The sequence below is a fragment of the Plectropomus leopardus genome, chromosome 2, assembly GCF_026936395.1.
Source record: "Plectropomus leopardus strain MGB_pleo_1.0 chromosome 2, ASM2693639v1, whole genome shotgun sequence".
NCBI classification, from domain to species: domain Eukaryota; kingdom Metazoa; phylum Chordata; class Actinopteri; order Perciformes; family Serranidae; genus Plectropomus; species Plectropomus leopardus.
The window spans coordinates 21,679,119-21,694,703 of record NC_142177.1 but is presented as its reverse complement, the minus strand read 5'-3'; the positions used below and the strand labels follow the sequence as shown (position 1 = coordinate 21,694,703).

Here is a 15,585-nt window from a genome sequence, read left to right as displayed (position 1 = left end):
GTTAATAATCGCTGCCGCAAAAAAGGTCCATCCAGACCAAGTGTACCTTTGTGCCAAATATGAAAAAAATCACACAAGGGGTTTTTCACAGATTTGACGTTCAGGAGAATGAGACAGACACAAGATCACAAATGTATTATAAAACAAAACAAAATGTACAAACAGGGGTAAGCTGAAATTTTGATTTAGCTACATATTAGTAAAACGTGCATCTGGTTGTAAAACTACTAAAACTTTGGTAGAAGTTTGGTTTAATCTCATACAGTTTTTTTGGTTGATCTAAGAAAAATACACCACCATTGTCTTACATCAGTCTAAATTATACCAACCAACTTCAAACACGTATGTTTCATGTTGAGTTTATTTAAATAAACCACAGCACCAGGCATGCATTAATCAGTAGCACTACACACTTTACAGTGTCATTTTCCCACCACATATTGAATGTGACAGATGAAATGAAAGAAGAAAAAAAAGCACAATACACAGGGACAACCAAATAAAAGTTTTTAAAAAATTTTTTAAAAAAGACAAAATGAATAGCCACGTGGGATTTTCCCACTCTCCTGTCTCCACTGAGGAAGCAGCAGCACCCTCTGCTGATGAAGGATGAGGGAAAAAGCTTACAGCACCGGGTATTCCCAGGCGGTCTCCCATCCAAGTACTGACCCGGCCCGACCCTGCTTAGCTTCCGAGATCGGACGAGATCGGGCGTGTTCAGGGTGGTATGGCCGTAAGCGAGAGAACAACACGGACACACGCTATTTATACTTGCTCAAACACCACTGACAGCTCTCAGACATGTTGATATAGTTATAACTTTCATACAAATCCCAGGAAAAGACCACAACCAACAATGAAGTTTATTAAAAGATACAGTGCCCTATAAAAACACCATAAAAGAAAGGCATAAGATCTACAGAATGTCATTAAAATATCAACAACAAAAACTCATATGTAATATGCTGGAAACAAGTAACACAGTATAGCATTAAATAAAAACTCATAGTTTAGTATTTAGTGTTTCATAAAAAAATATAAAGAGCCAAAAAAATGTCATCATGTAGCTTACTGTTGCAATTTAAAAAAAAAAAATCATTTAAAAAATCCTGGTGTGGTGTCCCACAAAAAAATCAATTATATAGTTTGTCATAGCAAAAAAATGTTATTGTATAAGCTATGTTTGTGGACTGACTAGCAAGTGAAAAACCGAGCTGTACAGCTGCTGATCACAAGATTTGTATTTTTTGCGACTGCTGTTTTTCAAAGTCCTGTCTCCACTGAGGAAGCAGCAGCACCCTCTGCTGATGAAGGATGAGGGAAAAAGCTTACAGCACCGGGTATTCCCAGGCGGTCTCCCATCCAAGTACTGACCCGGCCCGACCCTGCTTAGCTTCCGAGATCGGACGAGATCGGGCGTGTTCAGGGTGGTATGGCCGTAAGCGAGTGAACAACATGGACACACGCTATTTATACTTGCTCAAACACCACTGATAGTTGTCAAAAAGGCTGAATATTGCTATCAATAATCTGTAGCTTTCATTCAAATCCCAGGAAAAGACACGGACCAACACTGAAGTTTGCCAAAACCTCTATAGTTGCCCATAAAAATGCTTGAAAACAAAACCATCTCAGCAGGCTCGTGGCTCGTTTAGAGAAAATCTGAAGTCCACAGATGTTTTTTTCATGACGATTTATTTCTATTTCATACATTTCACAAAAAATGGAAACTTAACAAACTGCTGCTAAACGTGATCTTTACGATCATCAGAAAGTACCAGAGCCAAACTCACCCTCCTTATCTCAGTGCCCACACCGCTGAACGAGCAGGTAACTACGCCCCCACGTGTCAATTACAGCTTCCGGAAGTGGAAGTCACCAGAAGATCGTGTGCAGCCAAAACAAATGATAAACAAAGGGTTAATACACATTGTGGCCCCTAATTTGTCAAGGCGATCACATTGACTGTCATACTGTTAACATCATGTCTGAGAAAGCTGATGAAAATACAAAGATATATTTTCCTTTATTTACCCCTTGTTTTATTCTACTCTTGTGTGTCTCCCCTCTCTTTCTTTCTCTGTCTCTGTCTCTCTGTATGTGTGTGTGTGTGTGTGTGTGTGTGTGTGTGTGTGTGTGTGTGTGTGTGTACGTGTGCTGTAAAATGTGTGGTGGGCTAAAGTATATATAATGTATTCACAGCTGCAGTAAGATCTCCATTTTTAAAACACATACAGAAAATAAAAATTACAAACAGGAGCAAAGTGTCATTTTTATAAAACTGTATCTGGTTGTAAAACTTGAACATGAACTTTGAATGAAATGAATGATGGCTGAATTCCATTTAGCTGCTGGCTGATTTCAGTGTCCAGGTATGTGCATGCTTGCTCGCTGTCACTCTCACAGGAACACTTTAATACATCACTGTCAAGTTAATATCGCTGCCGCAAAAAAGGTCCATCCAGACCAAGTGTACCTTTGTGCCAAATATGAAAAAAATCACGCAAAGTGTTTTTCACAAGATCACAAACGTATTATAAAACAAAACAAAAAGTACAAACAGGAGTAAGCTGAAATTTTGATTTAGCTATATATTAGTAAAATGTGCATCTGGTTGTAAAACTACTAAAACTTTGGTAGAAGTTTGGTTTAATCTCATACAGTTTTTTGGTTGATCTAAGAAAAATACACCACCATTGTCTTACATCAGTCTAAATTATACCAACCAACTTCAAACACAAGCTTTACATTTCAGTAACAGTTCTTTAAGCTGTCTGCCTCTCTTCCTCTATCCAGTATAAAATGGTTTCAGTTTTTCTGCACTGTGCTGTACATTACACGATTCAGGTCTGATGCAACTGGTTCCTCAGCGATGGTGGCGTACAAATGGTATGTGTCAAACTGGGAAAAGAAAGAATCCAGCATTCACTAATATATATAAGATAAGAAGTTTATTGTCATATACACAGTAAAAACACAGTTGCTTAGACCATAGACTGAATTTTTTACTTTGCTTGTCTCTCTTTACACAACACAAAAAATAACTTAGAATAAATTAGTTATAAATACAAAATGTATTTAATATTGTCTTTCATGTCACACTTACATTCTCATTTTGATGCTCTTGTCTTCTCACTTCCTCAGAATCTGAAAGACACAAAGTAAGATGATTGTAAAGTCTGTATATCACGTATATATTTCTCTAAAATGGATGAATATAAGTCTTTAGTCCCACTGCCTGGAATCAAGAATTCAACGGTCATAATAAACTCAGACAGCACTACACTCTCATTTTCACAAATAAGAGAACAATTCTTAACCACCTTTTCACATACAACATTTTACATGAGAAAAAAAGTCAGACCAGAGCAAAGGAGGTTATTTTTGTGTTAGTGCAGTGGTCTCCCACACGCATGAGGTTTTTATTTCAGTTTTAGATGCAGGTCTTGTGTATCTGTTCTGTGCAAGATGACAATTTCCACAATTGTTATTTTAGTAGCTGTAGCTATGTGAATTCAGCTGAGCAGAACAAATGTGAAGCTGCACTGTGACATTTTAATCAGGAAATTGCAAATCTTTTTTTAAGAACCAAGCTAGACTGTGTGACAGGTGTGTGATCTTAAACAATGATGTCTGCTGATGCTGCTCCTTTCAACAACCTCCTCCTCGTGTGCTGTAGTCTTAGTGCTGTTAAACTAAAATTAAATCTATTTTTTAAAGATGTTACTTTCTAACTGCTTTTTGGAAATCAATAGCCAATTCCTTGTGTTTTTGACTTAAGTGAAGCTTTTCTTTGCATATATCTTTTGGCTGTTCTTATAACCCTCTCAATCAGTAAATCTTGAGATGCAATGATTGTGAAAATGCAATGCTGGTGCTTACATATATTTAATAATCGGTGACAAACTGACAAAGTATATATATTTGGTACAGATATACTATACTTTACACTATACTTCACTCTTGATGAAAAGAAATTCTTATTTTGGGTAACTGTGTTCAATACCTTACTCTTCTCCTTCAGAAATGATCTGAAGCTCAATCCTGAGATTGTCCTGTAAGTAGTTCTCCAAAAAAATAATAATTATAGCAACTTCTGATCAACACATATAAATTTCAGTCTCAAATAACGTCTAGTTACCCCCACCCACTTCTGATAATTCACGTTTCATTCATTAACTCAATACCAAGATTTTATTTTGGTTAAATAATAGTATGAACACCCATGAAATAAGCATATTCTCATTTTATTACAGAGGAAATTTTGCATATTTCTCACCAGTTCTTCTTTGGTTCCAGAAAACTGTAAAAACCAGCAAGATTACGCCCACAGTTGCTCCACAACCAGTCACTACTACTATAAACTTCCATGTTTCTGCTTTAAAACAAATGAAACAATAAACGAGTCAGTCTTGCTTCTCACAATATTAACGAAATAATGGAAAGGCATGTCCTGTGCATAACTACAGTATTTCCAGTACCAGTACACACCACATATAGGTCACAAATTGGAAAGCAAAATATTACCTTGATACTGATATAAAGGTTGTAAACGTAATTTAATCACTGAATCAAAGCTGAGGACATTTTAAGAATTAAAATAATTCAAAATGTACTACTTCCATAACAGCAACATGCAATGTCTGCGTATAAATGTGAGAGCATAAAATTTAACTGCAACTTGGGTGTAAAATTTGTACAGCTAAAGTGCGCATGTTGTAAAATGTGAACAATTTCCAAAACAAAAACTTATATACCACCTGATAGCATGTTTTTGTATTTAAAAATATGAATATGGTGCAGTATGTTTAGTGTCAGCCATATCATCACTCTAAAAAACATGCATTTGATGCAATAATAAGAATCTTTAGTCCAGACATGTTCATAGGCCTTTATCAATGTTTTCTAAAAAGTCACTATGTGGAATAATTACGTCACCTGATGCTGTTTTCACGGGTGCAGAGGTGGAACTGTCAGTGTTACTTGGCGTCCCAGCAGTCACACCTAGTTTCAACAGAGGTGCATTTAAAATATTGAATACACTTAAACATGTATAATCTTTATATTTGCGAATAACTTATGTCACACTAGTGTTATTGTTGTTACCTGATGTTTTTTTCATATGAGTTACCAGAGTGGAAGCCTGGGACGTGCCGTCGGTCAGACCTGTTCAATGAAATGACAAAAGCCTTTCAAAATTTTCAAACTAATACTCATAATAATCCCGAAGTACTGCTGTAATAATGTTCTTGACGATCACCTGAATGTATAAAATGTCGTACCTGTGGTCGTTCTAAATGTTGCCGTTATTGTGGTTGATTCTTTTTCTGTAATATCCAGAAATAATAAAAGAAGATGGAGGTTGACTGATATTCAGTGTGTACAATTAAATATATATTTAACAGCGAATGCTAAGCCGATGGCATTTCAATGGAAATAGAGGTTGGTAAATTTATTTTATCTATTTGGAATTGTAACGTTTAAAAACTAAATACGTCTGAAATATATTTACTCAGCGCTTTTCTTGAATGGAAAACTATTAATAGCAGTAGCAGGCTGGAATTTGTTGCAGAATGACTTGAAACTCAAGGAGCTGGTGTGGTTTAATGTATTTAAATCTAAAATGAAAGACTTAGAAGCAGATTCTATAGGATGTATTTAGCCTGTCCGGTTGTACAGCTGACTCCTAGAAAGTTCTGTTTTGACTCATAGATAGCTCTCTTTTAATGCAAATTTGAATGCTTGTGATTGTATTTTTGGCCCCCTTGTGTATCTCTGTCTGCAACTTTGTGTTTTCACTGCTGACTGTGTTGACCAGGTCTCCCCTGAAAAAGAGATTGTTAATCTAAATGGGACCAACCTGGTTAAATAAAGGTTAAATAAATACATAAAGATAAGAGCAACACTCACTGTGTATTGTGATGGACGATATTTCACTGTGTGCCGATAAATAATTAATCTCTCCAAACTTTATGGCGTAATAACACGTTACTTTAACCTCAGCAGGTGAACCCAGAGGTGCCATCTTCAGCAGCTCAGTTCCTGTCAGGGTCTGCAGACAGGGAAAGTTTCCCATAGGTCCTCCACTCAAAGCGTAGAAATAACACTGAGACACTGAAACAGATGATGGAGTCTGACAGTTCAGAGTGACTGAGTCTGTCTCATTGATCACCGCTGGAGTCACCGTCAGTTTAAATGGAAGAGATGCTGAAAATGTAACAATGTGTTGGCTTAAATAAGTGAAAACTGAATATATGAAATAAAAACATTTTATTTCAAAACACTGAAAATCGTCTTGAAGATAACCTGCATGTTAGGATGTGTTGTTTGTTGCTGTCATTCTTTAGCGTGTTGTTAAAAGTCCATAGCAGCAGTGTTCTATTTATGTAATGACCTGTTTTAAACTATTTGCCAGGCACACCCTGCTTGTCAAAAATATATTTTCTGAACAAATCTATTACTTTGTTAACTGCAGTTTAATGTTTGCCAACAAAACATAATAAGCTGTGTATTTAAGTACAGTATTATCACAGCTGTAGATGTCTTTTATAAGCTTGCTGATATTAATCTTGTGTTATTGTTGATCCACCAGAGGCCCCGACAGTTCTGGTCGCCCTGCATGTAAACGGTGTCATTCTAGTTGTCTTTAAAGAACCAGCTCTGTTCAATCAGCTCGTCAGTATGCGTATGCATCAAAATACCCTTCCTTTCCACACTCATCCTTATAAACATTCCCATCAAAGCATCTCAACATTTTTCATGCACTAATAAAAAAATGATTATTTAAATTTTGTTACCTGATGTTTGTTTTGGAGGAGTCACAGGACTGAAAGCATGAGGGCTGGTAGTAGTCACACCTGGCAAATGAAAAAAAATACAGTAATTTACGTGTGATAATGTTCTGGATTTCTATTCAAATGTATAACATGTCTTACCTGTGGTCATCATAACTGTTGGTGTAGTCAGCGTCACACCCAACTCTTCTTCCACAATATCTGCGATAAAAGAAGATGGCTTTGGACTTGTCACTGTCATATGTGGACAACTGTGTATTTGCATCACTCTTTGCATCAACATTTTATTTCAAAACACTGAAAATCTTGAAGGTAACCAGCATGTTAGGATATGTTTTTTGTGCTCATTCTTTAGTGTGTTGTTAAAAGTCCATAGCAGCAGTGTTTACTCACTTCGTACACTGATGAAAAATGTGTTACTGTCAGCAGATCGAGACCTTTTCATGTAAAAACATTTCACTTTAACCTCAGCAGGTGATCTCTGATGTGCCCACTTCAGCAGCTCAGTTCCTGTCAGTGTCGTCATACATGAGAAGATTCGGACAGTTCCTCCACTTAAAGTGTAGAAATAACACTGAGACACAGAAACGTCTGACGGAGGCTGACAGCTCAGAGTGACTGAATCTGCCTGTGTGATCACTGCTGGATTCACTGTCAGTTTAGGTGGATGATAAGCTGAAAGTTTGAACATATGTAATATAAAAATATTAGAGAGTTAAACATTTTAAGACAATGAGAAATTGTGGAAGTTGGAAATTACACAACCAAACCATGTGTAAATGTAGCCAAACTCATAACAGGCTATAATTTGCCATAGTACAGGTGGACATGTGAGATAAAAGATCAGAGACTGACCTTGTGCTTGAATCTCATGAAGGAAATCTGTTGGAAATATAATGTGTTAACAAGATGAATAGACATAATAGTAACAAGTCATCACTGACTTAAACAACATGTAGAAAGATTAAAACTCCACTTAATGTTTAGGAATTATCAAGATCAAGATGGTATAACATGCTGATACGTATGGACTGATATTACACATATTTTTTATGTTTGCAAGTGTGAACCTGCATTCATTTTTAAAAACCTAAATTTGTAATGAATAAACATAGGCTTTACTTACACATGAGGATGAAAAAAAGCAGACGTCCAGTCATGATGTAGCTGAATACTGAGTGTGTCTAGAGGACACTTGTGTGTCAAGTGTTATTTTGTGAAACATGATCTCAAGAAAACCAAAGCGAGCATCAGACGTGAATTACATTAACAGACAAGCCACAGAAACACGCTTGATGTAATTTTTAAAGTACTTAGACTGTGTGTCATATTCAAAACAACTCTACCACACTGGAGGCTCATCGCTAAAAAGAGATATCCGTTTTTGACCAGTTCTCTCATGAGAATGAGACCCCATGTCTCAGTGTGATTACCCTGTCCGTGTGTGTGTGTGTGTGTGTTTCTTTTTTTTTTTATTTAAATCTGAATGTTAAATATTTTTTCCTTTTTTTGTTTGCGCGCATCTGTGCATGTGTACATATGTGTGTGTGTGTGTGTGTGTGTGTGTGTGTGTGTGTGTGTTTATGAGATTAATTTGTGTGATTAATAGTTAAGTCATCTTGAGTATTTTGTTTTTGTATACAGTTGTAATTGATTTGGTCTCTTCGATGGTTTTAATTCTCACTGCATTTTTGTGCATTTTGTGTTTTTTTACTGTATTCTCTGTGTACGTGTTGAGTGAATTTTGTGCATGTGTGTGAATCACTCCTCTTGTGTATAACACTTTAGTACAAACAAGTTTTGTTTTTAAATTGCTATATGAATAAATATCAACCTGAACTTAAAATTTTGAAATAAATGTGAATTTTAATAGTTGTGTGTAATCATTTTTTACCTTTAAACCATTACAACATGTGACATGTTATCTTTTCACCAAACTTATGTTTCTGTCAAGTCAACAAGGAGTAATTAAACCATTACACCATTATAATGTCTGCTATTGGCAATGTAAATTACATTAACATAAATGGATCTGTGCATAAGAGAGCAAAGTGGAAAAAAAGCAGAAAAGAAAAAAGAAAAAACAGTGTTTGGATTTCAAATTGACTCTGAAGCGCTGTCTGTACACAAAGTCTCTCAGAGCTGCTGTAACTGGCTTTCGTGAGGTGCTGCTGACATCAGTCTATGTAGAGAAAGAAGCACATGACTTAACTGGCCCCAGTGAAGTCTAACTGTTTACCAGCATTATACATTTATTAACTTATGAAAGTTGTAGATGTTCAGTTTCTTTCATGCCACAATAACAACTTTTCCACTTATGAGAATACACATTTTCATATCTGTTATAAATGCTTTCTAATTTATGTCTGTTCAAATTCTGGCCTTGCACCACTACGTGGCGACTCAACACGTCTATTAACCTCATACCACATTCAGGAAGAGAGGAGAAGCTCACCAATGTTGCCTCGATACATAGCGATACTGTAGGTGTCATCATAATCATCCTGCAAACAAGTGAAGTTTGCTATTGGGCTAAATGGGGAAAAAAGGTTTTGCAAATTATGTGTTTTTATAACAGAGGTAACCAACAGCTCAGTATGCATTTCTAAATCAATATTAAGTATTACTCTTCCCAAATATTCAGAGTTGTTACTGTTACCCTGCCAATTCCTTAATGTCACATCTACTTGCTGCAGCAGCTTTCTTCACTAAGTCAACCTCCTCACTGTTTATGGTTAAAGTTTTATGAATTTGTCAACTTAACAGCAACCTAGTCTATCATCCATATTTCTTTATGCTTTCATTTTAAAAACAAAATGTTTTTATGTGCTAGGTTTGTTAGATTTGCTGAATTATCACTGCTGGTTTTGTTTGTTTATTTGGTTGCTGCTGTTTTTTGAAAGCCCCTTCAAAGAACCTTGTTGCCAAGTGCCCGTGAGCAAGGCATCACCTGTGCCAGCTGAGTGTGTCTACAGAGCAGCTCAGAGGACGACTGTGGTGTCGTCCTGAGCAGCTGGCAGACTGAATGACTGTAAACCAATGCATTGATGGAAAACAAAACACATAGTGGCACTCATTAATGTTTACCTAATAAAATTTGAAAAAAAACTTACCCCTTGGAAACGCTTTTTTCTAGAAAATGAAAAAAAAAACAAAACAATTAATTGTCGATATCAGGAACATTATCTCTAATGAAACAAAGTTACTAAATGTAGTAGTCATTCATCAACAAACAGAAACTAATCTAATGTCTTCATTTGAAATAAATGTGAAACTACATGAAACATTTGTTAAATGGAGACCCTGTATTTTCGGCAGCCCAAGGTGAGGAAGCCCGTCGAGGCCCTGGCAGTTTCGCTGATGGCTACACATTGTATTTATGACAGTTACAGCTAACTATGGGACTGCCCTAACTAACAGTATCCACCTGTCACACAGTAGTTATAAGGGGCCCCCGGCATTGCACTGCATATTGTCTGTATGGGAAGTTTATGGGGGCTGTGCTAGGTTTAAGAATGAGAACTCAGTAAAGTTTGTTGAGGTTAATATATTCTGATTCTTACCAATCCTGCTTTGAATGAAGAGAAGTGCAAATCCAAGCAAAAGGACTCCCACAGTCACAACTGCTCCAATCACTGTTGTTGTCTCTGCATTACGAGAAGAGGATATTAAGACGTGCCTGCTGTGCAGTGTTAACATAAAGGACTGAAGACAAATCCATCTGCACAACCACCACAATGGGACGCAGCAAACACACTAACAACAAGACTAAAACCTAGTGTCCTGCTAGTGATCCTGAGAAACAGTAATGTTCATTGCTCTGAACAATGTACTTCTGCTCTCTGGGATCTACCAGAATTATCCATGAAGTTTATTATGTGGGTGGTGCTACAGTAAATGTTGTATCACAAGACTTGCACCATATAATTTCTTTAAACATCAAGCCAGTGTCAATAGTCAGCTTTTTGATTAATGACCTGCTTTAAACTATTTGCAAGGCACACCCTGCTTGTCAAAAATATATTTTATGAACAAATCTATTACTTTGTTAAATGTATTTTAATGTTTGCCAACAAAACATAATAAGTTGTGTATTTATATACAGTATTATCACAGCTGTAGATGTCTTGTCTCGGCTTGCTGATATTAATCTTGTGTTATCTTGTTGATCCACCAGAGGCCCCTACAGCACTGGTCACCCTGCATGTAAACTGTGTCATTCCAGCTCTGTTCAATCAGCTCATCAGTATATATATATGCATAAAAATACCCTTCCTTTCCACTCTCATGCTTATAAACATTCCCATCAAAGCATCTCAGCATTTTCATGCGCTAATAAAAAAATAATTATTTAGTTTTGTTACCTGATGTTTGTTTTCGAGGAGTCACAGGACTGAAAGCACAAGGGCTGCTAGTAGTCACACCTGGCGAATGAAAAAAAATACAGTAATTTATGTGTGTAAAAACCTAGCATCCTGCTAGTGATCCTGAGAAACAGTGATGATCATTGCATCAAACAATATGAATGTGTTGGATAGAATGAACAATATACTTCTGCTCTCGGGGATCTATCAGTATTATCCATGAAGTCCATTAAGTGGGTGGTGCTACAGTAAATTTTCAGTTGGAAGAACTGAATATGTCTGTATAATAATATATATTTTTATTCAAACATTAAGCCAGTATCAATTAAAAAAAATATATATGTAAGCCTGTTGATTACCTGCTTTAGACTATAGGCAAGACACACCCTGCGGGTCAAGGATATATTTTATTACAAAATACATTGTGGGGTGTTGGTGGCTTAGTGGATAGAACGGGCACTATGTACAGGGACTGAGTCCGCACTGCAGTGGTTGTTGGTTCAACTCCAGCCTCAGCCCTTTGCTGCATGTCATCTCCTCTCTCTCTCCCACTTTCACACATAAATTCTGTCCTATCAAATAAAGGTGAAAAAAGCCCTATATATATAATGTTTGGTTTAAATGCATTTTAATGTTTGTCAACAAAACAAAGAAAGTTTTGTATTTAGGTACAGTATTGTTGCAGCTGTAGATGACTTTTCTACACTTGCTGATATTAATCTTTTGTTATCTTAGGTTAGTCTTAGGTTTATCCACCAGAGATCCACACAGTACTGGTCGACTAGCTTGTAAATTAGGTCGTCACAGTTTCCTTTAATGACCCAACTGCGCTCAATTAACTCTTCAAGTCAGCGCTTATAAACATTCCTGTCGAAGCATCTCAGCATTTTAATGCGCTGGATAAAATTTAGATTTTCCTGTTTCATCATCAGATGCTGGATTCATTGTTTGAGCAGACGTCAAACAACCTGCATAAGTGAGAGCCAGTAGACTAATAAAAGACAAAAATATTAACAATAAAAATTAAAAAATATCCCAACATTTTCTGAAATATCAGTGTGAATCATTGAGAACTTGACGATTTATATCACCTTTTTCTGGTTTCACTGATGCTACCAACGTAGCGAAAGATCTACCAGTGTGACTTGGCATACCAACAGTCTGACTTGAGTAAACGAGAAAAAATTCAAAATATTCACAAAACTCAGGAACACATATGATTTGCAGTTTAATTAAAACCACAACAAATATATCAGAAGTTTTGTCACCTGTTGGTTGTTTTGGAGGAGTCACAGGACTAAAAGCAGGAGGGCTGCCAACAGTCATACCTAGTGAATAAAAAAAAACATTTGAAATTTTCCAAATAACAAATACAGTAATTTATGTGTGATAATGTTCTGTATTTCTATTCAAAAGTATAACATGTCCTCCCTGTGGTCATAATAAATGTTTGCATATTCTGTGTCAGGCTCGACTCTTTTCTTTTTCTTTTTTTGAAGCTGTCGATTTCATGTGTAAATATGATGTATTTGAGTATATATTTGTCAGTATATATTTTTTACTGAAGTAGAAAAACTACCAGTGCTGTGTGGTGTAGTAACAGTCCACCCTGATGAATGAAGAAAAACACATTTTAAAATAATAATAACACTCAGAAACACGTCATTTTTTAATTCATTCACACTCAGTAGTCCTCCCTATCTTAAAATCTGTTACCTAATGTCACGGGAGGTCCAGTAGTGAAAGCACGAGGGCTGCTAACAGTCAGATCTGTGGAAAAAAAAACTTTTTAAACTTAAAATAACAAATATGGTAAGTGGTTTCTGACAATGATCTGGATTTCTGTTTAAATGTATGACATGTTTAACCTGTGGTCATCATTAGTGTTGGCATAGCTGGCGTCACGTGTGGCTCTTTTTCCACAATATCTACAATAAAAGAAGATGAATTTGGTACTTGTCAGTTTAGTGTCAGGAAAACTACTTAAGTAGTTATTTTCACAAAACTAGAGACAAGAAAACAGACTCTTTTACAAATGCAATTGTGACCATGTGAATGCATAGGTATGCTTTATATATGCCATAATTATTTTATGGTGTTTATCTAATTTTACACAGTCAGAATACACTTTATTAATAAATCTATTTCAGTGCACATGTTGTATAAGTGTAGCACGTGTATTCACATCTTACCAGTCAGACTGTATCGATCACTGCGAGGGGACAAAGAGTTGGGGTCACTTCCCAAACTGTAATCACAGCTGGCATCACTTTGTTGAACTGTACGAAGACTTCTCAGCAATTCATTCATTTTAAGAGTAAAGTGGCAGAACCATTGATTCTTGGAGTTCATTTTCTTCATTGTTTTTCTTGTTAGCTCTGGATGAGTTGCTTCTCCAAAGTACAAGTTACATCTAGTGTTTTCATTCGCAAATCCAGGCGGAATGCAAACGAAGACAACAGAGCCCCCAGGAAAATATTCTCGACTCATCTCTGGTTTATGACCTATAAAAAGATTAAAAGGTATTAAATATAAAGCGCTCTTGTACAGTCAGGTACAATTTCATATGAGTCTGTGATTTCAAACATTGCTGACTTTAAACAAAAATCCAGCACTGCACACATCATGTCTGGCAAAAATAATTCTGTGTGTCATCTGATCTAAGTTTGAAATATGATCAGTATGATATTTAATCAAATATGTCATCGCTCAGAATACAAATACTCTAACAAAAAAAGTAGATTTATTAACATAATTTTATTTGATTTGATATATTTCAAACATGTAGGGGGAAAAATCTGTATCAGCTTCACCCACAGGTGGTATTTTAATACAAATAAGTGAATAAATACATAAATAAAAGGTGATCAATCTGTATTTCTCTCTTATTTTGTCCGTAAAACCTAAAAAAAATTTCAAAACTAAAATATTCCACCACCAACTTTTCTTGGACTGATACTGTATCCAGATATAACACTGGTAGTAGATGAGAGAAGCAGTCACTCACTGTGTATGGTGATGGAGGATGTGTCACTGTGTGGAGATGGATAATAAAACCCTCCAACCATTACGTTGTAAAAACATGTCAATTGAACCTCGGCAGGTGAACTCAGATGTGCCGTCTTCAGCAGCTCAGTCGCTGTCAGTGTCTTCAGACATGGTAGCTCTCTGGCAGCTTTTCCACTCAAAGTGTAGAAATAACACTGAGACACAGAAACAGTTGATGAAGTCTGACAGTTCAGAGTGACTGAGTCTGTGTCGTTGATCACCGCCGGATACACTGTCAGTGTAGGTGGAAGAGATGCTGAAAATATAAGTATATGTTGGATTAAATGACGGAAATTGATTTTACTTAAAATCATTGTAATAATAAATTTATGATGTTAGCAAGACATAATTCATCTGTCCACAGCAGCGGTGTTCACTCACTTCGAATGATGATGGAGGACATGTCACTTTCAGGAGATTGAGACACGTAAAGGTAAAAACATGTCACTTTGACCTGAGCAGGTGAACTCTGACGTGTCATCTCCAGCAGCTCAGTCCCTGTCAATGTCTTTAGACAAGAGAACCTTTTGACAGGTTTTCCTCTTTCAGTGCGAAAATAACACTGAGACAAAGAGAGAGATGGTGGAGTCTGACAGTTCAACATGACCGTTTCAGTTTCTGTGATCACCGCTGGAGTCACTGTCAGTTTAGGTGGAAGAAGAGCTGAAAATTAGAGAATTTAGAGATTACCAGCAACTGTTATTTAATGTACAACATAGAAAACAGAGAAGTGTGGTTCAGCCAAACTGTATTTAAACTTTTCAAATGAAGAGAGACTGACCTTTTGTCTCAGAAAAGGAATCTGTAAAAGAAATCGCATTTACAAGTGAAACAGATGTAATAGTAACTAACTCTTTCTCTGAACTTTAAAAAGTGTAATGAAGCACACTGATACCAATATACAACGAGCTGACAGTACATTTTAATCGGAGGCTTGCACATAAAATATACCTGTATTTTTGTGTAACTGCCTACATTTAAAATGGATTAAACAGACAAAAGGTATAACTTACAAAAGAGGACGACTATCAGCAGGTGTTGAGCCATGATCAAGCTGAATAATGTGAATGTGAATAATCCTTCAAACAGTTGTGTGTCTGGCTATGTAAACTTTGACAAACTAAACTGTCATTTAGAAGAACTTGCTCTCAGGAAAACCACAGTTAGCATCAGAAGTCGCGGCCCCCAAAAACACGCTTGGCTTTATAAAGCCCTAGTATGTTTGGGGCACTGTATATTTAGATCACACCCACTGCAGTGTTGGTTAGGGTTTCATAAATTGCGTTCTACTTGTCTTTCTTATTGTTTATCTTACTTGTTGCCTTTTCTAAACTGGTAATAACAGTACTGACTTGTGCAAAATTGAAGCCAATTTTTCA

The 15,585-nt window shown here is 36.3% G+C and overlaps 1 protein-coding gene and 2 non-coding genes across 7 annotated transcripts; all 3 read right to left on the bottom strand.

Moving 5' to 3' along the window:
* Positions 1-620: 620 nt before the first annotated feature.
* LOC148190207 (5S ribosomal RNA) lies at positions 621-739 on the bottom strand. The gene has a single exon (XR_015775436.1). It is a non-coding gene; the product is annotated as a 5S ribosomal RNA (ribosomal RNA).
* A 586-nt stretch (positions 740-1,325) lies between these two features.
* Positions 1,326-1,444, bottom strand: LOC148190206 (5S ribosomal RNA). The gene has a single exon (XR_015775433.1). It is a non-coding gene; the product is annotated as a 5S ribosomal RNA (ribosomal RNA).
* A 7,196-nt stretch (positions 1,445-8,640) lies between these two features.
* LOC121956153 (uncharacterized) lies at positions 8,641-15,367 on the bottom strand. Of its 5 annotated transcripts, none has more exons than XM_088088359.1 (15): positions 15,220-15,367; positions 14,988-15,008; positions 14,588-14,869; positions 14,166-14,462; positions 13,351-13,662; positions 13,027-13,086; positions 12,875-12,928; positions 12,738-12,767; positions 12,427-12,486; positions 12,250-12,324; positions 11,159-11,218; positions 10,358-10,441; positions 9,908-9,926; positions 9,250-9,298; positions 8,641-8,976 (listed from the first exon to the last, which is right to left on the bottom strand). In XM_088088359.1, exons 1-15 carry the CDS (start codon positions 15,251-15,253, stop codon positions 8,812-8,814), a joined length of 1,602 nt encoding a protein of 533 aa, XP_087944485.1. In that variant the 5' UTR covers positions 15,254-15,367; the 3' UTR covers positions 8,641-8,811. The 5 variants fall into 5 exon arrangements, with proteins under 5 accessions (XP_087944485.1, XP_042360212.2, XP_087944490.1 ...); XM_088088383.1 differs by having other exon boundaries at positions 8,836-8,976; positions 9,250-9,326; XM_042504278.2 differs by lacking the exon at positions 12,250-12,324.
* Between the last annotated feature and the right edge of the window lie 218 nt (positions 15,368-15,585).